Source organism: Meles meles, chromosome 21 (genome assembly GCF_922984935.1).
Source record: "Meles meles chromosome 21, mMelMel3.1 paternal haplotype, whole genome shotgun sequence".
Classification (NCBI taxonomy): Eukaryota; Metazoa; Chordata; class Mammalia; order Carnivora; family Mustelidae; genus Meles; species Meles meles.
In genome coordinates, this window is record NC_060086.1 from 1,613,548 (window position 1) to 1,640,680 (window position 27,133).

General features: G+C 39.6%; 1 protein-coding gene across 7 annotated transcripts in view; it reads left to right on the forward strand.

The window, feature by feature from the left end:
• The window catches only part of TPST1 (tyrosylprotein sulfotransferase 1), a 130,253-nt gene that overhangs the window by 87,966 nt on the left and 15,154 nt on the right, over positions 1-27,133 (forward strand). For 4 of the 7 annotated variants that reach the window (XM_045993721.1, XM_045993720.1, XM_045993718.1 and 1 more), the window contains one exon: positions 1,050-1,248. In XM_045993721.1, the coding sequence (XP_045849677.1) occupies positions 1,050-1,248 (199 nt within the window). Of the gene's footprint in view, positions 1-1,049; positions 1,249-5,559; positions 5,849-16,670; positions 17,148-27,133 lie in introns of those variants that run through there. The other 3 variants (XR_006816709.1, XR_006816710.1, XM_045993722.1) reach the window with 2 other exon arrangements.

Consider the following 27,133-nt stretch of genomic DNA (forward strand, 5'->3'; position numbering starts at 1 on the left):
TAAATTTTTATTTATTTGACAGAGAGAGATCACAAGTAGGCAGAGAGGCAGGCAGAGAGAGAGGAGGAAGCAGGCTCCCTGCCGAGCAGAGAGCCCGATGCGGGGCTCCATCCCAGGACCCTGGGATCATGACCTGAGCCGAAGGCAGAGGCTTAACCTACTGAGCCACCCAGGTGCCCCTCTCTTAAGTTTTCTTAAACACTTTTATTTTGCAGTAATTTGGCCAAAATCTGCGAATTCAGACCCAATTTAAATCTAGGTGTCATTTCATGTTTATTTCACTTGTATTTATTTATTTTATCCTAAGATTATGAGTTATTTAGTCAAATATAGGGAGTATAACCATACAAGTACAAAGTAAATTTCTAGATCAAGAGATAGAATACATTTATTCTGTAATATTGAAAATCATAAATAGTGCTTCTTTTCTTTCTTTAGAAAAAAGGATTCTTCAGGAAGTCAACAAAAAAATAGAACAAATGAATGATTGTTTTGCATACTTAGTGGATTATGTTTGGCTCTTTTCCCCCTAATATTTTATTATAAAAATTTCAAACATACAAAGAATTGAAAGAATTATACCTACTAGCTTTAATTAATGTATTGCTGTATTTGCTTTACTACACATCTCTCCATCTGTCTTTCTAGTTATTCATCAATCCATCTTATATATTTATTTGTTTAATTCTGATGCCTTTCTATTAAGTTGAACAGCTGTTTTTCTAAGCAGTCTTAACTTTGCTTTGTTTTGTTTTGTTTTTGTGGATGTTAGAATTAAATTGTTAACCCTTTTTGTGCAGATATTTTCAGCTGATCATTTTTCCTGTTCCTAGAACTATGAAGTTGCTGATAATAGCTGTCAAATTTAGGACGTTAAAAAAAATCTGGTAAATAGTGTTAAGGCTGATTAGTGTCTCCTTTCTCAATAGATTTATAATCCAGACACTTACAGTTTTTTAAAGCTATCAAAAATAATTTTCATTGGCCTTTTAACATTATTATTTTTTGGTATTCTAAATAAATACTTATTCATATTATATTGTTTTCAGAGTGGAAAGATCTACAGATCAAGTCATCAAGCCAGTCAATGTGGGAGCACTGTCAAAATGGGTTGGGAAGATACCCCCAGATGTTTTACAAGACATGGCAGTGATTGCCCCCATGCTTGCCAAACTTGGATATGACCCGTATGCCAATCCACCTAACTATGGAAAACCTGATCCCAAAATCCTTGAGAACACTAGAAGGGTAAGTGAGATTTTCAAAGTAAATTGAGAAAACTGGATATGGAATTTGGGTCCTGGAAGGTTTTTTCTTATTTTCTGTCTTATTTTTTTATGATCAGAAATTTAAGTTTGAAAAATTCTATTTGTAGAAGGCTTTATCATGAGAACACTTCCACTGCATTTGAAGGGTAACTGACTTTTCCCAGGAATTATGGGGACAATTCTTTAATCTCCTTTGTCCAATTTCTAGAAATGGTGTTTATTGTTGGGAAAATTTATTCTCATAGATGATTACCACACATTTGCCAGAAAAAAACCCAGAATTATTAGTGATCTCAACTTCTAGGTTTTTTTTTCCTTTGAACCTAGTAACTACTTTACTTTTAAACTTTTGTTTAAATGGGGCATGATTTCTTGATACTTGAAAACTGAACTACAGCAGAAGAATTATTAAACAGATGTAATAAGTTACCTTCTGACTGAAAATTGTTATTAAAGTGTAATTACAGGGGAGCCTGGGCGGCTCAGTCGTTGGGCATCTGCCTTAGGCTGAGGTCATGATCTCCAGGTTCTGGGATCGAGCCCTGAGTTGGGTTCCTTATTCAGCGGGAAGCCTGCTTCTCCCTCTCCCACTCCCCCTACTTATGTTCCCTCTCTCACTGTCTCTTTCTCAGTCAAATAAATAATCTTTAAAAATAAATAATAAAATAAAATCACAGCTTTTTAAAAAATAAATTGTGCTCAGATCTTTAAGATATTGTTTCAGAAAAGCTGAAAACTCAAAGAGCTAATCTGAATATATACCTTTCCCGTATAATTTCTATCAAATCAGAATTTTCTTTTTTATTTAAAATACACGTAACATTACATTGAGCATTTTGGCGATTTGTAAGAGTAGAGTTAGGTGGTACTAAACACAGCCACGTTGTTGTGCGGTGCCACCACCGTCCATCTCCACAACTTTTCATCTTTCCTAAACTGGAAGTACACACTCATTACCTTTTTCCGCCTCCTTCCAGCCCCTAGCAACCACGGTTCTACTCTCTGTCTCTGCATGCATTCTTTTCTAAAACTGCAGTTTAAACAACACAACTCTGTTAGCATGTTTAATGATAGCCTTGATGTCAAGATTAAAATTCCTTCCTTTTCTCAGGTATTCTCTTGCTTATGTTAGTGTCCTTCTCTCCCTACAACCTTACATCATCTCTTTATTCTGTCTTTCTTTTGATACCTTTAATTGACAAACTGCACATTTCATTAGGCTAATTCCATGCAGATTTTTTCCTTAGGTATTACGTACTTCAATTTTCCTTTTGCACATTAGTGGCTATGTGTAGGAAGAGCTAACTTCTTTTAAACCATCATATATATATAGCTAGTTTTTAAAATTTTTTTAAATAACCCTTATTTTCTTTATGATTTCATATATACAGATATTTTATTATAAAAATATAAACTTGGTGTATATAACATAAAATTAAATAGATAAGAAAAGAGACTTATGTTACAGGCATACATGCATACACATACCATTCTTAATATTTCAGTGGATTTCCCTTCCTTCTCTCCATATTGTTAAACAAAGGTAAGGTGGCATTGTTTTATAATGTTAATTTTGCACACAAACACAATTTTGTATCCAGCCCTTTCCTTGTAATAGTCATGAGCATTTTGCTTTTTTTAATAAAAAGAGATTTTATTTATTTGACAGAGAGAGAGCAGAGGCAGAGGGAGAAGCATACTCCCCACTGAGCAGGGAGCCCAATCTGGGACTCGATCCCAGGACTCTGAGATCATGACTCAGGCTGAAGGCAGATGCTTTAACTGACTGAGCCACCAGGTGCCCCTGAGCATGTTCCCTTTGAAACATAATTTTTCATGGTTACATAATATATTATCATATGAACCACCTCAAATCCTTTCTGAAACACAGTTGTAAGTCAGTAAATGGATGAATAAATAAAATATATTTCCCTAGTGTATGTTCTGTAATTCATTTTATCATTTCCCTTTTGTTGCTTACAGTTTTCTGTTTGACAAATTGCGCTACAGTGAACATCTTTGCACAAAATACATTTTAGATTTTTTTTAAGGTTAGATTAATGAAAGTAGAATTAAACCAGGTCCAGATATCTGAAACTTTTTAAGTTCCTCGATGTATGTTGATAATTTCTTTTTAATCTATCTGTATAATAGGTGTATTATCTATCTATATCTATCTATATTATCTATATGAACTATATAATAGGTAATTTTATTTTCTATTTTTGCTAATTTTAATAGGTCTCATTGATTAATATAATTGAACATTTCCCAGTTATTACCTATATGCATATATTCTTTTATGAACCATCTTTGAAGTTTTAAAAAAGTTTACATTCTAAAGATGAAGTACACATCAGTCTAACATCCATAATCATAGTCCTTGTTAATCTCTTGGTAATTGTTAATTCATAGCTTTCTCCTTTGTACAATAATGAAATGTTTCTTATAAACCAGAAACAGGTACAAATGATATTTAGGGTTTTCCAGGCAGTAGTAGTTTTCCTACTTGCAAGCTGACTGGCTAGATTATTCTTGGCCTGCTTGAGTGGTAGGTTGGGAAGAATGCTGTGGTTTGAATTCATGTAACTAGAGAATTTGCTTCATACACACTTGTGGCTTTTTAAAGGGTTTCTAGATGCACACTGGGAAAGAAAAAAATAAAAAACCTTTCCCCCATCTCTATTTCTGAAATGATACAATTTTGAGGAAAAAAAAAGATAAAGTGTGAACTATAATTGCATCTTTGGGTACTTCATGATAATACATACAAGCTGACATTCTCGTTTTGTGGGGCAGGATTTCATAGCCCTTCTTGTAATCCAAATCGTATGTTTTTTTCAAAGCTTCTTTGCTTGCAAAAACTCAGATGCTAATATATCCAGCACTGAAGATCATGAAGTTTCATAAAGTAATGCTTAAAAAGTGATCTTTGATTGTCAAGTGTGATATGAGAATGGCTCCAAAGAAGGAAGGTAGCTAGGGAGATTTTTTTTTTTTTTTTTTAAATGGGATAGGAGTGGGAAGAAATTCACATTTTGACTGGGAATGTAGAATCCGAAACTCTAGGCCTAAAAGTGCTGGTTTTCATACAATTCTGGGTAGTCTAGAAGTATTGGTATCTGAGTCAACATATTTGGGGCACATATTGCCCAATTTTGAATAGAAAATCATGTGCTTGATGGTTGCTATGACTCAGATGTTAAATTGGAAATTAAATGCTAACATATTCCATACTCTTTCCCATCATAGTCTCTAATCCCCAAATTCTGGCACATTTAAGTAAATAGTGGCCTCTTGGTTGCAGCCTTAGACTTCCACTCTCCCATAAGTTTTTAATCTTTTTAGATTTACAAACCTAATTGAGAATCTGATGAAATATATGGATCCTTACCTTAGAAATAGAGACAAAGAGATGCACAGAATTTTATCCACAATCTCAGTGAATTCACAGATGTCCCTTAAAGCCCCTCACATTAAGACTTCTGTTTTGTAGTCCCCGTGATCAAGCTCATCCACTCATGTGGCTTTGATTATAGACTATTTGCTGATAACTGTAAATCTGTATCCCCCAGTGGGTTTCTTTCGTAAGCCCCAGGTTCCTTATTTCCAGCTGCCTTTTGTGTATCTCTACCTACATGGTCACAAAGACTTCAAACTCAGTGACCACAATAGAACTTATTTTCCAGACTTATTACATGGTAGGCAGAAGCTCGGCGGAATTGTTCGCTAACCTGAGCAGGAATCCAGAGCAGGGGTGGGATAAGCTAACTCATCTGCAGTTGAAGCATCTATATGCCACTGAGAAGACGGGAGGAGCAGAGTCCTCAGGGCACATGAGTCAAGCCAGAAAACAGCTTAAAGACCTGGCTACTAAGCCTGCAGAGAGAGCCGAAAAGCAGATCGAAGTATGAATTGTCTGTGCAGTTGACAAGCTGAGTAGACAGTGCTAGTAACGAGCGAGGAGTCAGGTGGAAAAGCAGGTATCAGCTGTAGCAAGCAAGAAGGAGCTTGATAGCAGGCATAGGAACTAGTGATCGAAGTGTTAGATATGTTGATTCCCTGTTCCATCTTTTCCTGTTAGCAGGAACTATCTCTTAAAAAATAAACTTAAAAATTCCTGATACTAATTTTTCTAGACTTTCTTATGGGTGGGATAAGCATGTGACCAGTTTTCATCAGGAGATGTCTGCTAGGGTTTTCTGGGAGACATTTAACTTTCTGAGAAAATAAAGAATTGTATGAAGAGAGCTTATCTTTCCCTTCCTGCTTTTGAACATTGCCGTGGAAGAACATCACGTGTGGCTCTTCTGTAGCTACCTGCAGATTGTAAGAGAAGATATTGCTGATACTCTGAAGATGGCAGAAGGAGGACAGAGAAGGAGCCTGGGACCCTTGACTGCTGAGCTGCTGAGACTAGCTCAGGACTGACCATCTACCTTACCTCTGGACTTCTTACCTGTTTGAACTACTTTTAACCAATTATTCTGTAATTGTATCTTAACTGAGAGTGGAGTCCTGTTCCTGGGTGTGTGGAGGAAACAAAGCCAACTCAGTAAGGCAAGCAGAGCGAGTCCAAGAAAGAGTCTGGATCTATTTGAAGTCCTGGTTGTCTGTGAATATCATCTTCAGCTCTGCTCTTGCCACGTCGTCGTTCACATCCAGGGGAAAATCCCCCCTTGGACTCCTTTCCTGTAATTGGGCTTCTGGGCCATACATAGTAGGAATATTCCAACTAATGCTGTTCTTGGAGAATTTGAAGGATGATAAATCTTCAGCTCTTCCTCATTTCCTTGATTTCTTGTACTCAAATTTTAGCTGTTTTAGTTAAATGAATACTTACCACATTCTCTTAAAATTTTCATAGACCTTCAAAGCAAAAAACTGTAGAATTAAATTCTACTCCTTATTCCAGCTCCCCCCGCCCCCAAGGATTTTGCCTTGGTTTTGAAAACGGACAGAATTGTTTCCTTTGGGCATTTTATGAAGAATATATGAGGAGGTTCAGAGCAGTGCATTTTACCATCTCTCAGAATACCTTGGTCTGTATTTAGATGTATCATTTTAAAATTTTAATTATTATTATTATTTTTTTATATTTATTTGACAGAGATCACAAGTAGGCAGAGAGGCAGGCAGAGATAGAGGAGGAAGCAGGCTCCCTGCTGAGCACAGAGCCCCATGACCTGAGCTGAAGGCAGAGGCCACAACCCACTGAGCTACCCAGGAGCCCCTTTAAGACTTTAATTATTAAACAGGTAATTACTAAATAATTGCTCTAGGCATAATACCTAGTTGCTTCAGAAGAAGCAGAGACTGGGTTTGTATACAGGAAGAAGATGTGGGTAATTATGAAAGATATGACATAGAAATAATAAGGTAGAAATAATAGAAATAATAATAAGGTAATGATAAGATGACAGAAAATTTTCCACTGTGTTCTAAAAGCATAAAAACTGGTTTTCAATACTCGGGAGTTTGTCCACTAGGTCATTCTCAAAACCCGACACTAACCCAAGGGAATAGTCAAATCTAAGTCAGATCTTTGTTTCATCTTCTCTGTCACCATTTTGGCACAGTCATTCTCAAATGTGTCCCAATAACTTGTGTTTTCTGCCAGAAATCCTCTTGGCAGTAATGAACTTCATGCGTTCGTAATTGCGTATTTGCTGTATAAAGCGAGTCTTCTTTTTTGTCTTTTATTTGCCTAGATCAAAAGCCACACATTCCTCACTTTTTGTCATTCCTGATTTAATACATTTAAATTATCTTCTTTAACAACAGTTGTCTTCAGATGGGATCCTCTGTGAAGACCTGTGGGGAATCCAGTCTCTTAAGAGGTTTGGTTGGGTAGCTATTTACACTTTTCCTTGGAATTCTAAAGAAAGAAATCAATTCTCTTTATGTCAATTAAGACCTGTTCTAAACATTCAGAAATGATATACTCAACAATAATGCTCAGCTCTTAGAAAACCCATGTCTATAATGGGAATATAATAAACCAGAATACAGGTCATGATCTCTGGGTCCTGGGATCGACCCCTGCCACAGGCTCTGCACTCAGTGTGGAATCTTCTTGAGAGTCTCTGTTTCCCTCTGTCCCTCCCCAACACTTGCACGCACACTTTCTTTCTCTCTCTCTCAAAATAAAATCTTTTTTAAAAAATTCAATAGAGATACTTGAATAAAGAGAAACATCACTGTAAAACAAAGATATAAAACAGCTTTATGCTGAAGAATGGAGAAATTTTCTAATAAGTTAATCATTGATTACATTGAGGACCACGTCCATGTTACTTCCTTAAACCCAAGTTTACCAGTGGCCTCAAAGAAGGCATAATAAAGCTTGGACTCACCTTTACTATCCGTTTCCAGCTCCAGATCGGAACGGCTGCCCTAACTAGAAAATCAAGAAGTTAGAGCTAGTCTGCTAAAAATCCTAACCCTATCATCTCCCCTCTTTCTGTAGTCACTGTGTCTTTCTGTATCCACTGAAGTCACAGCTCCAGGAAAACATGTCTGGAGTATTAAGGACCATGTGATAAAGGGCAGAATGGATGCTACAAAAATCATTCGGATGACCCAGAGAGCGCACTTGGAGTGCCCTCTGGGGCAATGGACAGCGAAAGGACAGAGATGAAAACGATAGGTGAAAGGAAAGTATACATGTGAAGGAAAGAAAATTAGAAATTAACCAATGAATAATAGAAATCTCTAAAGGAAAAATCAGAAGAAATATAACAGAAGCATTAATCGAATTTGTCATTGTAGGAAAGTTTCTAAGGCTGAAAATACCTGAAGAATAAAAAGGGTTTACTATTTTCTAAAGAACATATGAAAAAAAAAACTGTACTGTATTTTGGTGATATTTTTAAAATTTCAAAGATCCTGGGGTGGGGGGGACCTGCATACAACGAAATAGGAAACAGTGGGTTACCTACAAAAAAGTGAAAATTATGTTGGGCAGAATTGTCTTTTATAATACTGGCACAATTATCTGTTACCATACAATATCTTTTACAGTTAACTTTTACAAATTGTCTTTTACAATACTGTTCAAAGAAAAAGACAAAAACAGAGCACGGAGTAGTGGTTCTTAACCAGCATATACTTTATGGTGTCTTTGAATTCCCTGAAATAACACAGACTTATGTGTGTTGATAAAAATTGATTTTCCTGGGAAGAGAACCTCTGTCTTTCATCATATTTTCAAGTAAAACAAAGAATCATCATGGAACAATATCCATAGCACTTTTTCTTTTGAAATACTTTAAAACCTAGATAAAAGCTTCAGGAGTAACACAGAGGACTCCTGTGTATCCTTTCTCCGATTCACTAATCTTTAACTTTTGGCCATAAGTATGTCCTTCACCAACTCTCCCTGCCCGTTTTCCCTTTCTTTCCCTCTCTCTCTGTATGTGTATAAAATATATTTACCAGGTTTACTTTCGTCTTAACCATTCTCTCATTTTACACTAACACACGTATACACACTATGTTGTATTATATTACTTACTCATTTATACTTTGAGAATTGGTTGTATACATCATGCCCCTTTGCTTTTAATATTTCTTAAAAATGAAATTAGTATCTTCTATAATGTCAGTATAGTTTATCAAATTCAGAAAAATTCACATTTACATAATGCTTTTATCTAATTTATAGTGTGTATTTCAGTGTTGTCAGTTGACTCAGTAATCTACTTTCTTGATTCCCCACCACCCTCCCGCCAGTATAGGTTCAGTCTTAGGTTATGTATCGTATTTAGTTTCATGTTAATTTTTTTAAAGATTTTATTTATTTATTTGACAGAGAGAGACAGCAAGAGAGGGAACACAAGCAGAGGGAGTGAGGGTGGGAGAAGCAGACTCCCCACTGAACAGGGAGCCCCATGTGCGGCTTGGTCTCAGGACCTTAGGATCATGACCTGAGCCGAACTTAGCAACTAAGCCTCTCAGGTGCCCCAGTTTCCTTTAATCTGTAACATTTCTTCATATGTTGTCTATCTTTCGTGACACTGACATTTTTTAAGAATTCAGGCAAGTTATTTTATATAGTGCTCCTCATTGTGTGTTTGATTGATGTTTCCTCATGGTTAAATCAGATGGTGCATTCCCAGCAGGATACTAAGTATATGGTATCATTCTTAAGGAAGCACATCTGGAGGGACATGATATCCACCTATTCCTCCTTGGTGATGTTAATTTTTTTGTTTGTAAAGGTGTTTTTCCAGTGTCTCCACTCTATATTTATTTTTTTTCTCCCTTTCATTTAAAGCACTTTGCACTTTAAGGCTGTGTAGATAGATTGATTGCATGGCTCTGTCAGTTAAGCATCTGAGTCTTGATTTCTGCTCAGGTGATGATCTCAGGATCCTGGGATTGAGCACTGCATCTGGCTCTGCACTCAGCGTGGAGTCTGCTTAATATTCTCTCTCCCTCTGCCCCTCACCCACTTGCATGAGCTCTGAATAAATAAATAAATATTTTTTTAAAAAAGATTTTTTTTAATTTATTAGACAGAGAGCACAAGCTGGGGGAGAGGCAGAGGGAAGAGCAGGCTCCCTGCTGAGCAGTGAGCCCGATGTGGGGCTCCTTTCTGGGGTTGTGGGACTGTGATCTGAACCAAAGGCAGATGCTTAACCAACTGAGCCACCGCAGGTACCCCAGTAAATGAAATCTTTTTAGAGAAAGAATGTGCAAATATTTTGCTTTTCATTAGACTTTACACCTTAGGTTTAGGATCCATTGATGATTTTTGCTCACAATAGTCCTTATTATGATAGTCACGAGATGCTGGTTTGTGCAACCCTACTACTCTCCATTTATGGGAGAATTATCAATGTCACAGAATTCTGCACCGAAGTGTCTTTGTTATTCCTGCTGAGCAAGTAGTCCAATGTGGAGCTCAATCCCTAGACTTGAATCATGACCTGAGCCAAAGGCAGATACTTAACAACTGAGCCACCCAGGAGCCCTGAGTTTGATAAGTTCTTTGTAGATTTTTGGATACAAGCCCTTTATCTGATAAGACATTTGCAAATATCTTCTCCCATTCCGTTGGTTGTCTTTTCGTTTTGTCGACTGTTTCCTTTGCTGTGCAAAAGCTTTTTATCTTGATGAAGTCAAGTCTTGATGAATGAATAGTTCATTTTTGCTTTTGTTTCCCTTGCCTTTGGAGATGTGTCTAGCAAGAAATTGCTGCAGCTGAGGTCAAAGAGGTTTCAGCCTGTATTCTCTAGAATTTTGATGGACTCCTGTCTCACATTGAGGTCTTTCATCCATTTTAAGTCTATTTTTGTGTGTGGTATAGGAAGTGCTCCAGTTTCATTCTTTTCATGTGGCTGTCCAATTTTCCCAACGCCATTTGTTGAAGACACTGACTTTTTCCATTGGATATTCTTTCCTGCTTTGTTGAAGATTAGTTGACCATACAGTTGAGTGTCTATTTCTGAGTTCTGTATTCTGTTCCATTGATATGTGTCTGTTTAGTGCCTGTATCATACTGTCTTGATGATGACAGCTTTGTAATATAGCTTGAAGTCTGGACTTGTGATGCCACCAGCATTGATTTTGTTTTTCAACATTCCTTTGGCTATTTGGGGTCTTTTCTTCTTACATATAAATTTTAGGATTATTTGTTCCATTTCTGTGAAAAAAAAAGTTGATGGTATTTTGATAGGGATTGCGATGAATGTATAGATTGCTCTAGATAGCAATAGAACAGTATTTGTTCTTCCAGTCCTTGAGCATGGAGTGTTTTGTCATTTCTTTGTGTCTTCCTCAATTTCTTTCATGACTATTCTATAGTTTTCTGAGTACAGATTCTTGGCCTCTTTGGTTAGATTTATTCTTAGGTATCTTACAGTTTTGGTTGCAATTATAAATGGGATTGATTCCTTGATATCTCTTTCTTCCACCTCTAGCAGTTTTGGAGTGGAATCTTTTGGGTTTTCCACATAGAGTATCTTGCATCTGCAGAGTGCAAATTTGACTTCTTCTTTGCCAATTCAGATACCTTTTATTTCTTTTGGTTGTCTGATTGCTGAGGCTAGGACTTCTAGTACTGTGGTGAACAGCAGTGGTGATAGTGGATGTCCCTGCCCTATTCCTAACCTTAGGGGAAAAGCTCTTAGTTTTTCCCCATTGAGAATGATATCCACTGTGGGTTTTTCATAAATGGCTTTTATGATATTGAGGTATGTTCCCTCTATCCCTACACTGTGAAGAGTTTTAATCAAGAAAGGAAGCTGTGCTTTGTCAAATGCTTTTTCTGTATCTATTGAGGGTATCATATGGTTCTTGTCCTTTCTTTTATTTATGTAGTATATCATATTGATTGATTTGCAGATGTTGAACCACCCTTGCATCCCAGGAATAAATCTTACTTCGTTGTGGTGAATAATCCTTTTAATTTACTGTTGGATTCTGTTGGCTAGTATTTTGGTGAGAATTCTAAATGCTTCAGTTTCCTTGCTGGTTATGTTATGGGTCTGTTCAGGTTTTCTATTTCTTTCTGTTTCAGTTTGGGTAGTTTATGTGTCCCTAGGAAAGCATCCATTTCTTCCAGATTATCTAATGTGTTGGCATATAGTTGCTCACAACGTGTTCTTATAATTGTTTGTAGTTCTTTAGTATTGGTTGTGATCTGTCCTCTTTCATTCATGATTTCATTGATTTCGATCCTTTCTCTTTTCTTTTTGATGAGTCTGACCGGGGGTTTATCAATCTTATTAATCCTTACAAAAAAACAGCTCCTAGTTTCATTGATCTGTTCCTGTTCTTTTGGTTCCTATTTCATTGATTTCTACTCTGATCTTTATTTTCTTCTGCTTGGTTCAGGCTTTATTTGCTGTTCATTCTCCAGCTCCTTTAGGTGTAGGGTTAGGTTGTGTACTTGAGACCTTTCTTGTTTCTTTCTTTTTATTTTATTTTATTTATTTATTTGACAGAGAGAGCGGTCACAAATAGGCAGAGAGGCAGGCAGAGAGAGAGGGAGAAACAGACTCCCCACTGAGCAGAGAGCCCGATGCGGGGCTCCATCCCAGGACCCTGAGATCATGACCTGAGCCGAAGGCAGAGACTTAAACCACTGAGCCACCCAGGCACCCCACCTTTCTTGTTTCTTGAGAAAGACTTGTATTGGTACTTACTTCCCTCTCAGGACCGCCTTTGCTGCATCCCAAAGATTTTGAACAGTTGTGTTTTCATTTTCATTTGTTTCCATGAATTTTCTTAAGTTATTCTTTAATTTCCTGGTTGAACCATTCATTCTTTAGTAGGATACTGTTTAGCCTCCATGTATTTGAGTTCTTTCCAACTTTCCTCTTGATTGAGTTCTAGTTTTGAAGCACTATGGTCTGAAAGTATGCAGGGAATGATCCCCGTCTTTTGGTACCGGTTGAGACCTGATTTGTGATCCAGAATGTGATCTATTCTGGAGAATGTTCCATGTACACTAGAGAAGAATGTGTTTTCTGTTGCTTTAGGATGGAATGTTAAGAATATATCTGTGAATTCATTTGGTCCTGTGCATCATTTAAAGCCCTTATTTCCTTGTTGATCTTTTGTTTAGATGATCTGTCCATTTCAGTGAGGGGACTGTCAAAGTCCCTACTATTATTGTATTATTATTGATGTGTTTCTTTGTTAGTAGTTGGCTTATGTAATTGGCTGCTCCCATGTTAGGTGCATAAATATTTACAACTGTTAGATCTTCTTTTTGGATAGAACCTTTAAGTATGATATAGTGTCCTTCCTCATCTCTTTTTACAGTGTTTGGTTTAAAATCTAACTTGATTGCCACCCCAGCTTTCTTTTTATGGCCATTACTATGATAAATGGTTTTCTTCCCCCTCATTTTAAATCTGGAGGTGTCTTTGGGTCTAAAATGAGTCTCTTGAAGACAGTGTAATGATTGGTCTTGCTCTTTTATCCAATCTGATATCTGTGTCTTGGGGCATTTAGCCCATTTACATTCAGAGTAACTATTGAAAGATATGAATTTAGTATCCTTATCGCCTGTAAGGTGACTGTTAAGGTATATTGTCTCTGTTCCTTCCTGGTCTATGTTACTTTTGGGCTTTCTCTTTGCATAGAGGACCACTTTCAATATTTCTTGTAGGGCTGGTTTGGTGATCACAAACTCTTTTAGTTTCTGTTTGTCCTGGAAGCTTTTTATCTCTCCTTCTATTTTCAATGACAGCCTGGCTGGATACAGTAGTTTTAGCGACATGTTCTTCTCATTTACTACCCTGAATATATCATGCCAGTCCTTTCTGGCCTGCCAGGTCTTTGTGGATAGGTCTGCTGCCAATCTAATGTTTCTCCTCTTGTAGGTTTCAAACCCCTTGCCCCAAGCTGCTTTCAGGATTTTCTCTTTGTCTCTGATATTTGTAAATTTCACTATTATATGTTGGGGTGTTGGCCTATTTTTATTAATTTTTGAGGGGGATTCTCTGGGCCTGCTGGATTTTGTGCCTGTTTCCTTCACCAGATTAGGGAAGTTCTCCACTATAGTTTGCTCCAGTATACCTTCTGCCCCTCTCTCTTCTTCTTCTGGGATCCCAGTTATTCTAACATTGTTTCACTTCATGGTATCACTTATCTCTCGAATTCTCCCCTCATGATCCACTAGTTGTTTATCTCTTTTTCTCAGTTTTTTATTCTCCAACATTTGGTCTTCTGTATCACTAATTCTTACTTCTGCCTCATTTATCCTAGCAGGTGGAGCCTCCATTTTTTATTGCATGTCATTAATAGCCTTTTTGATTTGACTCGGTTAGATTTTAGTTGTTTTTTTTTTTTTTAATTTTTTTTTTTTTTTAGTTCTTTTATTTCTCCAGAAGGGGATTCTCAAGTGTCTTCTATGCTTTTTTCAAACCTAGCTAGTATCTTTATAATCATTATTCTGAACTCTAGTTTCCAATATCTTACTAATGTCCATACGGATTAGGTCCCTGGCAGTCAGTACTGCCTCTTGTTCTCTTTTTTTGAGGTGGGTTCTTTTTTTTGACAGACAAAGATCACAAGCAGGCAGAGAGGCAGGCAGAGAAGAGGAAGTAGGCTCCCCACCGAGCAGAGAGCCCGATGCAGGGCTCTATCTCAGGACCCTGGGACCATGACCTGAGCCAAAGGCAGAGGCTTTAACCCACTGACCCACCCAGGTGCCCCAAAATTTAAAAAGATTTTAAAAAGGAGTTGCTAGGGGCACTTGGGTGGCTCAGTTAAGCATCTGCCTTTGGCTTGGGTCATGATCTCAGCATCCTGGGTTTGAGCCCCACATCAGGCTCTCTGCTCAGCAGCAAGTCTGGTTCTCTCTCTCCCTCTGTGATTGCTTTCACTCTCAAATAAATAAATAAATAAACTCCTTTGAAATTAAAAACAAAAAGAGTTGACAAACAAGATATTGGTTGAAAAAAGTAAAAACATTTTTAAAAAGTTAGGGGGGAAGTTATGAATTCTATGTGCTATATTTCACGAGTGCTGGGGTTTTGCAGTCTCATTGATTAATAAACTTGGTCTTGACTGGATGTTCTTGCTGATCTTTTGGGGGAGGGGCCTACTACATTGATTCTCAAGTGTCTTTTCCCCTGCTGAAATTAACACCGCCCTTGCCAGGGGTCAGGCTAAGTAATCTCTTGTTTACTCTGTGGCTTTTGTTCCCTGAAGGCTTTCTGTCCAGTTTTAGAGGATGAGAATGAAAATGGCAGCCTCCCAATCTCTGGTCCCATGCTGAAAGCTCTGGCCCCCATTCCTCAGCGTGCCCTCAGAGAAAAGCAGTCAGTTGCTCCCGTCTCCCTGGTCTCTGGCTGCACTCCTTGCTTACCCGACCTGTGACTGAGCATTTCTGTCTCAGGTGCACGGCCCCATTTTGAGCCTGTAAACCCTACAGACTCCTGCAGCACGCTGCGTGCTGCTCCTCCAGGGGGAGAAGGGGGGTCTTGCTGATTCTGCCCGTTGTTGGGCCCCTGCTCACCTGACTGTGCTGCAGTTCCCAGTTTATGGCAGCCCTGAGCTGAGATCCACTCCTCCTGGACTCACTCTTTGCAGTCGGTTTCCCCACCCTGATGCATGAGAGCTCTGCTTCACTGAGGCACCCCCGAGAGTGCACTGCACTCCCTGTCCAGCTACGGTTCTGTCCCTGCTTAGCTACCTAAGTGACGTCCCTCAGTGGAGGAGACTTCTAAATGTTCTGATTTTGTGCTCTGCTGCTTTATCACTTGCTGGAAGCCGGCTGATGGAGACTCCCTCCCCCCATAGTCTCTCTTCCCATATATTGCCTCAAATTCACTTCTCCACACCTCCTACCTTGCAGAAAGTGGGTCGCTTTTCTGTTGGTAGAGTTATAGCTATTTTGGGGTTGGTGGCTCAGTGTGTTAAGCCTCTGCCTTCGGCTCAGGTCGTGATCTCAGGTTCCTGGGATCGAGCCCCACATTGGGCTCTCTGCTCTGCAGGGAGCCTGCTTCCTCCTCTCTCTCTGCCTGACTCTCCGCCTACTTGTGATCTCTCTCTGTCAAATAAATAAATAAAACTATTTAAATAGAACTGAAAACTATTCAGCCATAATTTGTGCATTTTCCTTAATATGTTACACTTTAATTGAAGTCTACTTAAAATTGGGGAGGAGGGAAGATCTCTGGATTTCAGGTTTTTTTAAAGAACTGATAATTGATTAAAAAGGTTGATGTAAGCATGTACAATGGGGACTTCAAACTCAACTCCTGGCTTAATACTGATGGAAGTAATCTACCTCACAGTCCCAGAAGGACTGTGCAAATCGGTGAGTCACTTGTGGATTCTCACCTAAAAATAATCTCGAATCTTAGAACCTTCCTCACAAGGAGTTTTTCTTGTACTCATTCTCAGAGTCTTCATGGGCATCCGGACTGGTCCTTTCACTTTGAGATTCTTCGGATCTAGTTGGCCCATATCTCTCCCAGAGATTTTATGTTGCAACTGGTTAGAGTAATTCTAATTCTGGAAATTGTCACCTCTGGTTCCATGGGTGCCTTCCTGTGTCTTTAAAAGCCATGGCCGTGGTGCAGCTTCCTGACCGACTTGTTCTGGGAGAGCAGACAGAGGGCAGTGGGGAGCAGGAGTGGGGTGTCCAGAGCTCTGCTGTAGCTGCCGCCACATCTTCCTCAAAGTGAGGAGTTCAGTTTTTGTTTTTATTTTTTAAGATTTTATTTATTTGACAGACAGAGATCACAAGTAGGCAGAGAGAGAAAGGGGGGAAGCAGGCTCCCCGCCGAGGAGAGAGCCCAACGCGGGGCTTGATCCCAGCACCCTGGGACCATGACCTGAACCAAAGGCAGAGGCTTTAACCCATTGAGCCACCCAGGCGCCCCAGGATTTCAGTTTTTAAATGCTGAAAAGAGCTATTTTTTCCTCATCTTGCAGTCATCTAAAAACAATGACCATAGTAAGAAGTGGGGACATAGGTTCTGTGTTTGACACTTGGAAGAATCTGCAGCCCCAGACAGGAAGACGTGGAGAGAGAGCAGCAGATGTAATGAAGAGCAAAGAAATGAGAAGGACCTGCTGAGGGAGGCCACGGAGGGTGATCCGAAAATGCAGTGAAGGTCAAGTAAAGGTGAGGGGACGCCCAGCGTGGACTCATCAGGCAAGAAAACGTGTTTCCACAGAACTGGCAAGCTCCAAGGGAAAGCCAGCCTTCTCTTGTCTGTAACGAGAACGGGACACAGCCAAGCGCCAGGACTCCTCAGGTTGGGCTTGACGTGAGATCTCCTGCAGCAGAGAGGGCGGAGGCCGAACACAGGCCCTAAGCTGTTTTGTACAACGCTGCCTGTTGTGAGGCAGGTTGACGAGAGAGTCAGCAGTGACTCATGGATCGTGGTTAGTTGTTGAGAAATGAAGGTAAGAAACCCAGTTTTCATTTATAATCTGCGTCACAAAGAGGATTCCCACCAAGCTGGAACGTGCCCCCAGGCTTCCCTAATATGAGCCTCTGGTACATATTTGACACATGAATAGCTCCTCTCTTTCAGAAATCAGTAATAAATCAAAAGGAATCCACACCAGAGGAAAATTTGATCAGCATATAGCCATGAAGTTTTTAATTAATGAAGTAACCACCTCTTAAAAAATATTTTTAATGGGCGCCTTGCTTGCTTAGTGCAGCATGTGACTTTTGATCTCAGGGGTCATGGGTTCAAGCCCCACATTGGGCATAGAGCCTACTTTAAAAAAATTATACTGAAGGAGAAAATGAAGCAGGGACAAGTGTTTGTTAGTTTCAGTTTTTATATAGAGACAAGATTTATCTCCCACAAGACCCACGAGGTGAGGCATTTCCCAAATGTGGGAAAGGGAGTCAAATCCTGGGCACCCAAAAAGAGTATAAAATGCCACTTAATGGAGATGTGTCGGGGGAAAAATGTGCACATGCACACACAAGATTTTGTCTCCTTTTTGCTGAACTCAGCAGTTATCAATCTCTTGTTTAATTAAACCAGATTTTACATTCAGCTCTAAGGAAACTTTGAACATTATCCTTCTGCCTCAATACTGATTTTAGTTCTTAAATCTAGCTTAACTTCTTAACTGTAGGTGTGACATACTGCTTTATTCTTAATCTCCCTCATTCTTTGTAGGGCTGCTGCTTCTCTACAGGGAATATGATTGTCCTAGCTTATTTTTCATTTTTCATCATTAACATTTTTTAAAAAGAAAATGAAGGAAAGCACTTATATCTGTAATTTGATTTTTCTACATTGGTCTTGCAGATGAGAAATAATAATACTGTGATTAGAGGTCTTCGAAAATGTACTTTCTTTCTCCTATTGAAGCCTTGCTAATATTGGGGCCAGGGAGAATTTCTTTCTTTCCTTTTTTTTTGTTTTTTTTTAAGATTTTATTTATTTATTTGATACAGAGAAAGATCATAAGGAGGCAGAGAAGCAGGCAGGTGGTGGGGCGGGAAGCAGGCTCCCTGCTGAGCAGAGAGCCCAATGTAGGGCTTGATCCCAGGACTCTGAGATCATGTCCTGAGCTGAAGGCAGAGACTTAACCCACTGAGCCACCCAGACACCCCCAGGGAGAATTTCTTAGATTTTCTACCATTTTCTTTTCTTTGCTACCCGTCACAAATTCCTTCCTTTATGAACATTTCAACGTGCAGCTAAGCAAAAGAGCATACTTCTTTAATTAAGCTGTCTAATGTTTGTAGCAAATAATAATTTTAAATTCTTTTAAAAATTTTTTAAATTCTTAAGTTCTTTTATTTCCAAAAGTAGGATTGAATAGAATGAATGACTGTATTCTATAAAGTAATATCATACGTAGCCATGATGGTTCAACAGGTTCAAATCAGGAAGATCCCATTAGAGCTGTTTTTTCTGCCTCTCTGCATTCAATCTGTACTGTAAGTTGGCCTCAGAAACTCTTCACAGTCCTTCATTTGTAAAAATGGAGACCACTATGAAAGGCTCTCATTTATTTATTCCTTTTTCACCCAACTGTCCATTTGTTCCTGTATCCAGGATATAAGGATGATCGATTGTCTCTCTCCTTAAGAAATACGGTGAAGAGGGGCGCCTGGGTGGCTCAGTGGGTTAAAGCCTCTGCTTTCGGCTCAGGTCGTGATCCCGGGGTCCTGGGGTCGAGCCCCATATCGGGCTCTCTGCTCGGCGGGGAGCCTGCTTCCCTCTCTCTCTGCCTACCTCTCTGCCTACTTGTGATCTCTGTCTGTCAAATAAATAAGTAAAATCTTTAAAAAAAAAATATGGTGAAGATACATTTGTAAATAGCTGTAATTCAATGTGATAACTGCCATAAAAGTAGGTCATTTAGGATGCCACGAGGGCACCGTATTGATGGTACTTGTATGTATTAACTATCTTTCAGTGTTCTGAAAACTCAGTTTCATACCTTTGAAGAGAAATGACTTTGCATTTTTGCCTGATAAGTGTCCTGTAGTCAAATATTACGATTTCTTAATCATTCTGCAAGCTTAACTTTTTCCCCAGGAAATCAAAGTCTTTTTATATTTAAAGATTTAATTAATTTATTTATTTGAGAGAGAGAGGGAGGGAGAATATACAGAGGGAGAGTGAGAGGGAGACGCAGACTCCCCACTGAGCAGAGAGCCCAACCTGGGACTCAGTCCCAGGACCCCGAGATGATGACCTGAGCTGAAGGCAGATGCTTAACCAGCTGAGCCACCCTGGCGCCCCTGGAAATCAAAGTCTTAATGTTAAGTTTGCTATGTTAGACTGCTTTATATAATAGAAATAAGTTCCTATTTCAGTTACTACACTTTCCTAATTCAGTTCACATTCCAACCCATCTTTTCAAACTTCAGTTAAAAATCAATACACCGAAACTTGTTTTCTTAAAAACATTATTGGAGTGGACGGTCATGCTTCTGAGCTGATTAATTTTTTTTTAAGATTTTATTTATTTATTTGACAGAGAGAAAGATCACAAGTAGGCAGAGAGGCAGGCAGAGGAGGGTGGGGGAGGAGCAGGCTTCCCGCTGAGCAGAGAGCCCGATGTGGGGCTCGATCCCAGGATCCTGAGACCATGACCTGAGCTGAAGGCAGAGGCTCAACCCACTGAGCCACCCAGGTGCCCCTAAAGATTTTATTTATTTATTTGACAGAGAGAGATACATCAAGAGGGGGAACACAACCAGGGGGTGTCGGAGAGGGAGAAGCAGACTTCCTCCTGCGCAAGGAACCGGATGCAGGGTTTGATCCCAGGTCCCTGGAATCAGGACCTGAGCCAAAGACAGACGCTTAATGACTGAGCCACCCAGGCACCCCTTAATTTTCTTCTTGATATAGAAAATAACATTTGCCTAGTTGCTTCTAGGGAGACAAGACCATGGAGCTCTTCAAGAACCCAATCTGAGATTTGCAAAGCTGCCAAAATATTTTAAGACAAATGAGAATATGTAAACATACATGTTATCAACTGTTTCATATTTGTGTTTCAGAGATAATAAGTTTCTAATGAGCCACAAGAGTCCAGTGGGATTAAGGATGTAAATTTCAAAATCTAGATTCTTTCCTGTATTATCATATCTGGCTGGAGTTCTGTTTTCTCTGAATGTGAAAATACCAAGTCATAATTTCTCAAGAGGGATGCTTATTACATTATTAAAAACAGAATACAGGATAAACAGCAGACCAAGTATAGGCCAATGATGAAAGTTTGTCATGAACTAAGGGTTATGATTAATACAATTTTGTTCATTTGTCTAGAATTGGAAGGAGAAAGGAAAAAAAGAAAAAAAGGATAGATGGATTATATTATAGAGTTTATAGTGGGTTTACAGAAAGAAGGAAGAATAAATTAGATTTGAGTTTACAGTGAAATTTGAACTCAAAACCAGGGGTTGTGATACTAATCTTTTAACCTTTGTATGTGCACACACACACACACATTTTATAGAAAATGATAAGCACAAGCAACACCTAGAGTCTGTAGTGCCTAGTATAGTGCTTAGCACATAATATGGTCATTAGTACCTGTTTCTGGAGGTTGTTGAAAATTCTCTATTTTGAAAGAAGGTTTTGAGTTAAAGCAGGGATTGGCACTTCACAGTCCACAGGCCAGATCTGGCCCGCGATATGCCTTTGAAAATAAAGTTTTATTAGAGTTCACTGCGTTCATTTATTTATATATTGTCTATGTGTGTTTCTGCACTACGTTTGCAGAATTGAGTAGCTTAGAAAGTGACTGTGTGGCCCTCAAAGCTTTAAATATTTACTCACTGGCCTTTTACAGAGTAGGTTGCCGCCATCTGAGTGTAACCCTCAGTTTCAGCCCGTACACAGATTGCATATTTCTTATAATCCAGTTAGCTTTGTAACGTTAATATATTTGTTGTGTTGAAAACTGTCTTGGTCCCCTGATTTTCCCCAACTTTTTCATACTTAGAGAAAAATTCGAACAACATCTTATGCCTTTAACATAGGTTTAGTGGAAATTTTGCCGTACTTGCTTCATCTGTTCATCTGTGCATGTACATGTGCGTGTACACATACATGCTTTTTTCCTGCTGCTTCTGCTGTTGAATTATTTCAAATTTTTTAAAATATTTTACTTATTTATTTGACAGGCAGAGATCACAAGTAGGCAGAGACGCAGGCAGAGAGAGAAGGGGAAGCAGGCTCCCTGCTGAGCAGAGAGCCCGAAGCGGGGCTCGATCCTAGGGCCCTGAGACCATGACCCAAGCCAAAGGCTCAACCCACTGAGCCACCCAGGTGCCCCAAATTAAAGTTACAGATACCATGCTCCTTCAGCATACACTTCTAATAAGAAGAGCTTTCTGCTACATAAACCATTGTTTTAAAATTTAAAGACACACGTATGCTAAAAACGAAAACAGCAAATATAATTTACTTTTTTATTTGAGTGATTTCTTTGGAAATTGTGTCTGTTGCGGGTCATAGCCTCTCACATGGAAGCACACTGTCAGTGCCACACGTAAAAGCAGTAAAGCTTTTAAATACGTGGGACTCACGTACTTGTATGCATTTCTTTTTTTTTTTTTTTTTTTTTTTTTAAAGATTTTTATTTATTTATTTGACAGAGATCACAGGTAGGCAGAAAGGCAGGCAGAGAGAGAGGAAGGGAAGCAGGCTCCCTGCTGAGCAGAGAGCCCGATGCGGGGCTCGATCCCAAGACCCTGGAATCATGACCTGAGCTGAAGGCAGAGGCTTTAACCCACTGAGCCACCCAGGCACCCCTACTTGTATGCATTTCTTTTAGACTTTAAATGTTTTGCTCTATGAGTGGCTCAAAAGCAGTGCAGTCACCGTTATAACTTGTTAGACACAGACCTGGAAGGCCTACTAGAGAGGGCAAAGGTGGAACTGAGTGGCAATCTCTGTGATTCTCAGGCTTTGAGAAACTGCCTTCAGACTCACAAAGTGCTGGAGCTCAGAGGTGAGCAGTGTAGAACCTCTTAGTCTTTCCGCGCACCTCCAGTCTCTTACAACAAAATTAACAGTAAAGCTAAAGATTTTGGAAATTACATTTCTCTCCTTTTTTTTTTTTAATCTTTTCCTCTGTACAACATAGAATGTGTTCCTCTATTTAGCAAAGCCTTAAAAAGTGGTTTGCAGCCTCCAGACACAAGTTACCTACCTAACTTGAGAGAATGTACATAGTATGGGTGTGCCTTCGTACATGGAGAAAGAACGCTGACCAAAAAACAAACAAAGCCAGCTGAGAAAGCACACCTATAGTTAGCCTCAATCTTCATCTATAGAACCGCAGTCAGCTTTCTGTGCTTCACAGCCAAGATGCACAGGAGATCTGCAGAACTTCTCTACCACAAAAGAGAGAGAGAAAAAGAAAGAAAAACGGATCACAGAGGAAATAAAAACAATATAATGAGAAAAAGAAAATGTAAATGAACTATAATTAATGTTCTTATAGAAATAAGATGAAGGAATAAGAACAAGATGGTTTTTTTTTTTTTTAAGATTTTATTTATTTGTGAGAGAGAACAGAAGCACAGAGATCTGCAGGCAGAGAGGGAAGCAGGCTCCCCACTGAGCAAGGAGCCCGATGTGGGACTCTCATCCCAGGACCCTAGGATCATGACCTGGGCCGAAGGTAGACGCTTAACTGACTGAGCCACCCAGGCATCCCAAGATGGTTTTTGTTTTGTTTTGTTTTGTTTTTAAACAACAACAGAAGCAGAGAATTTAAAAATTTGGAAACTAAGAATAGGAGAGCTGAAATTTAAAATCAGTAAAAGAGGGCACCTGGGTGTCTCAGTGGGTTAAGCCTCTGCCTTTGGCTCAGGTCATGATCCCAGGACCTCCTGGGATCGATCCCCGAATCGGGCTCCCTGCTCACCAGGGAGCGTGCTTCCCTCTCTGTCTCTGCCTGCCTCTCTGCCTACTTGTGATCTCTCTCTTTCTCTGTCAAATGAATAAATAAAGTAAAATAAGATAAAAATTAAAATCAATAAAAGAAAAAAATAAGTAAAGTTGAGAAAATCTCCTAGAAAGCAGAGCAAAAAGATCAACAGATGACTTGGAGGGAGAAAAAAAATTAGAGGCTTTATTTAGGTATTCCAGTGTTTGACTAATTGAAGAAAAAGAAAGTGAGGGGTGCCTGGGTGGCTCAGTGGGTTAAAGCCTTTGCCTTCAGCTTGGGTCATGGTCCCAGTGTCCTAGGATCGAGCCCCGCATCGGACTCTCTGTTCGGCGGGGAACCTGCTTCCTCCTCTCTCTCTGCCTGCCTCTCTGCCTACTTGTGATCTCTGTCAAATAAATAAATAAAATCTTAAAAAAAAATGATAAGGAGGAAATTATCAAAGTTTTGATATAAGAACATTTCCAGAAACAGAAGGACATGCATCTCCAGTAAGTTGGTGAAGAAAACTAATCTCATCAAGACACATAATCATGGGGCGCCTGGGTGGCTCAATCATTAAGCATCTGCCTTTGGCTCAGGTCATGATCCCGAGGTCCTGGGATCGAGCCCCACATCGGGCTTCCTGCTCGGTGGGGAGCCTGCTTCTCCCTCTCCCACTGCCTCCGTTGTGTTCCTTCCCTCTCTTGTACTCTCTCTCTCTGTGTCAGACAAATAAAATCTTCAAAAACAGAAAAAGACACATTATCATAAAATTATAGAACACTAGGGATAAAAAATTTTTCAAACTTCTGGAGTGAAAACAGAGGTCACATAGAAAGGACCAGCAATTAGAATCGTATCAGCCTTGTCAACCCAAACATGGGGAAGTAGAAGAGTGGAGTAATGCTCTAATTTCAAAGAGAAAATTATTTATCTAGAATTATGTAACCAGATAAACTTTCAATCAAGTATTAGGATAAAATAAAGGTATTTTCAAACATGCAAAATCACAAAAGATTTGCCTTTTTAAAAAAAGATTATTTATTTTGAAGAGAGGGGGTGAGGGATGCCTGGATGGCTCAGTGGGTTAAGCCGCTGCCTTCGGCTCAGGTCATGATCCCAGCGTCCTGGGATCGAGCCCCACATCGGGCTCCATGCTCGGCGGGGAGCCTGCTTCTCCCTCTCTCTCTTTTACTTTAGTTACTACTAAAAGAACTACAGTGCTCAGATTCTACTTTTATTTATTTTTTATTTTTTTATAAACATATAATGTATTTTTATCCCCAGGGGTACAGGTCTGTGAATCGCCAGGTTTACACACTTCACAGCACTCACCATAGCACATACCCTCCCCAATGTCCATAACCCCACTCCCCCTCTCCCAACCCCACCTCCCCCCAGCAACCCCCAGTTTGTTTTGTGAGATTAAGAGTCACTTATGGTTTGTCTCCCTCCCAATCCCATCTTGTTTCATTTATTCTTCTCCTATCCCCCTAACCCCTCATGTTGCATCTCCATGTCCTCGTATCAGCAAGATCATATGATAGTTGTCTTTCTCCGATTGACTTATTTCACTAAGCATGATACCCTCAAGTTCCATCCACGTTGTCTCAAATGGCAAGATTTCATTTCTTTTGATGGCTGCATAGTATTCCATTGTGTATATACACCACATCTTCTTTATCCATTCATCTGTTGATGGACATCTATGTTCTTTCCATAGTTTGGCTATTATGGACATTGCTGCTATAAACATTCGGGTGCACGTGCCCCTTCGGATCACTACGTTTGTATCTTTGGGGTAAATACCCAGTAGTGTGATTGCTGGGTCACGTGACAACTCTATTTTCAACTTTTTGAGGAACCTCCATGTTGTTTCCCGGAGTGGCTGCACTCTCAGATTCTACTTTTAAAAGAAGAGCAACAAGGACTGCAAAACCAAGGACACTTGAAAAATTTTAGCTTCTGATACGTAGCTCCAACAAACAGTAATCACGGGCTGATTTCTAGCCAGATAAATGTTAAAACCGCACACTGAAGGCTTATTTGCCCTATCGCTTTTACTCGGTATATCATGCCCACTTGTGACCAAAAAAAAAAAACCCTACAAGATGTGCTAAAAGGAAAAAAACAGTTGGAAGAGACAATAGAAAGTATTGAAACTGGATTCATATATGCCAGAAATTTTGGAATTAGCAGACTGGGTATTTAAAATAGCTATGACGAATATGCTAAGGACTTTGATGGGGAAATGGCTAACATGCAGGAACACCAGGGAAATGTAGGCATAGAGATGGAACTGACAGATTCAAAAGGAAATGCTGTAGAGGGCCACCTCGGTGGCTCAGGTGGTTAAATGTCTGTCCTCAGCTCAGGTCCTGATCGTGGGACCCTGGGATCGAGCCCTGCATTGGGCTCCCTCCTCAATGGGGAGTCTGCTTCTCCCTCTCTCTCTGCTCCCCTCAACTTGTGCGTTCGCTCTTTCTCTCTCAAATAAAATATTTTTTTTTAAATCTCTTATAAAAAAAAGAAAAGTCTGCATACTTTATGATTCCAACTCTATGACATTGTGAAAAGGCAAAATTGAAGATAGTAAAAAGATTGGGGGGAAGTAGGGAGGGATAAGTAAGTGGAGCACGGGATTTTTATGGTAACGGAGTTATTCTGCATTTAATGGACAGTGGGTATCTGTCATTATGCATTCATCAAAACCCATACAACACAGGGGCGCCTGGGTGGCTCAGTGGGTTAAAGCCTCTGCCTTCGGCTCAGGTCATGATCTCAGGGTCCTGGGATCGAGCCCCGCATCGGGCTCTCTGCTCCACGGGGAGCCTGCTTCCTCCTCTCTCTCTGCCTGCCTCTCTGCCTAGTTGTGATTTCTCTCTGTCAAATAAATAAAATATTAAAAAAAAAAAAAGTACAACACAAAGAGTGAATCCTAGTTCATTAATTGCAACAAATATACCGCAGTTATGCAAGATTTTAATAGGGGGAACTGTAGGAGAGGGAGAAGACACATGGGGATTCTACTTTCGGCTCAGTTTTTCCGTAAACTGAAAACTGTTCTAAAAGCTAGAGCCTAGGGCCACCTGGGTAGCCGGGGGGTAAGCGTCTGCCTTCGGTTCAGGTCATGATCGCAGGGTCCTGGGATCGAGCCCCACATCAGGCTCTGTGCTCAGCAGGGAGCCTGCTTCCCCTCTCTCTCTGCCTGTCTCTCTGCTTACTTGTGATCTCTCTCATCCTGTCAAATAAAGTTTTAAAAAAAAAAAAACTCTTAAAAACTCGAGTCTAATTTAAAAATATATGAAGTTATTCCTAACTTTAGCTACAATAACAACAAATAAGTTGTGTAAGAAAATGTAAATATGTGATGTTTATATTGTCATAATAGTGGAAACTTACAGAATGTGACTTTAACCAGAAATTACTATGTAATTTTTGAGAGCGTGGTAGAAGGGAGTGTCGCAGCCCTGATATCCTCATCTCTCATAATAGAACGTAGGTAACAGAAGTCAACGTCCATGCTCCTGTCTGAAGGCGTTTCCTTCCCTTGGGTACCCGATTCCATCTCCCCACGTGTCTTGCATCATCGGATTTTGCTCTCCAACAGGATCTTTCCTGCCAACAAACAGATACACCCTTAGGTCTTCTGTCTTAACACGTACACACAGCCCCATGCTTCTTGATTCTGATTGTCCAGCCCCTGCCGTTCATTTCTTTGCTTCCTTTTACATCAGAACTGACGTTTTCTGTACTCCCTTGTCTCCAGTTCCTGTCCATTCTCTAATTTACATCCACTCCATACAGAATTTTACAGCTACCATTCTACTTAATTTGCTGTTGTCAAATTGACGGTGACCTTCATGTTGCTATATTGAGTGGTCAGTTACCATCTTAGCTCCTAGCCTCTTTTTGGTACAATTGATTACTTCCTCCTCAATAGGTTTCCTTCACTTGGTTGTTTTTTGTTTTTTGTTTTTTTTTTTTTCTTCACTTGGTTTTAAGGACACCACTTTTTAAGT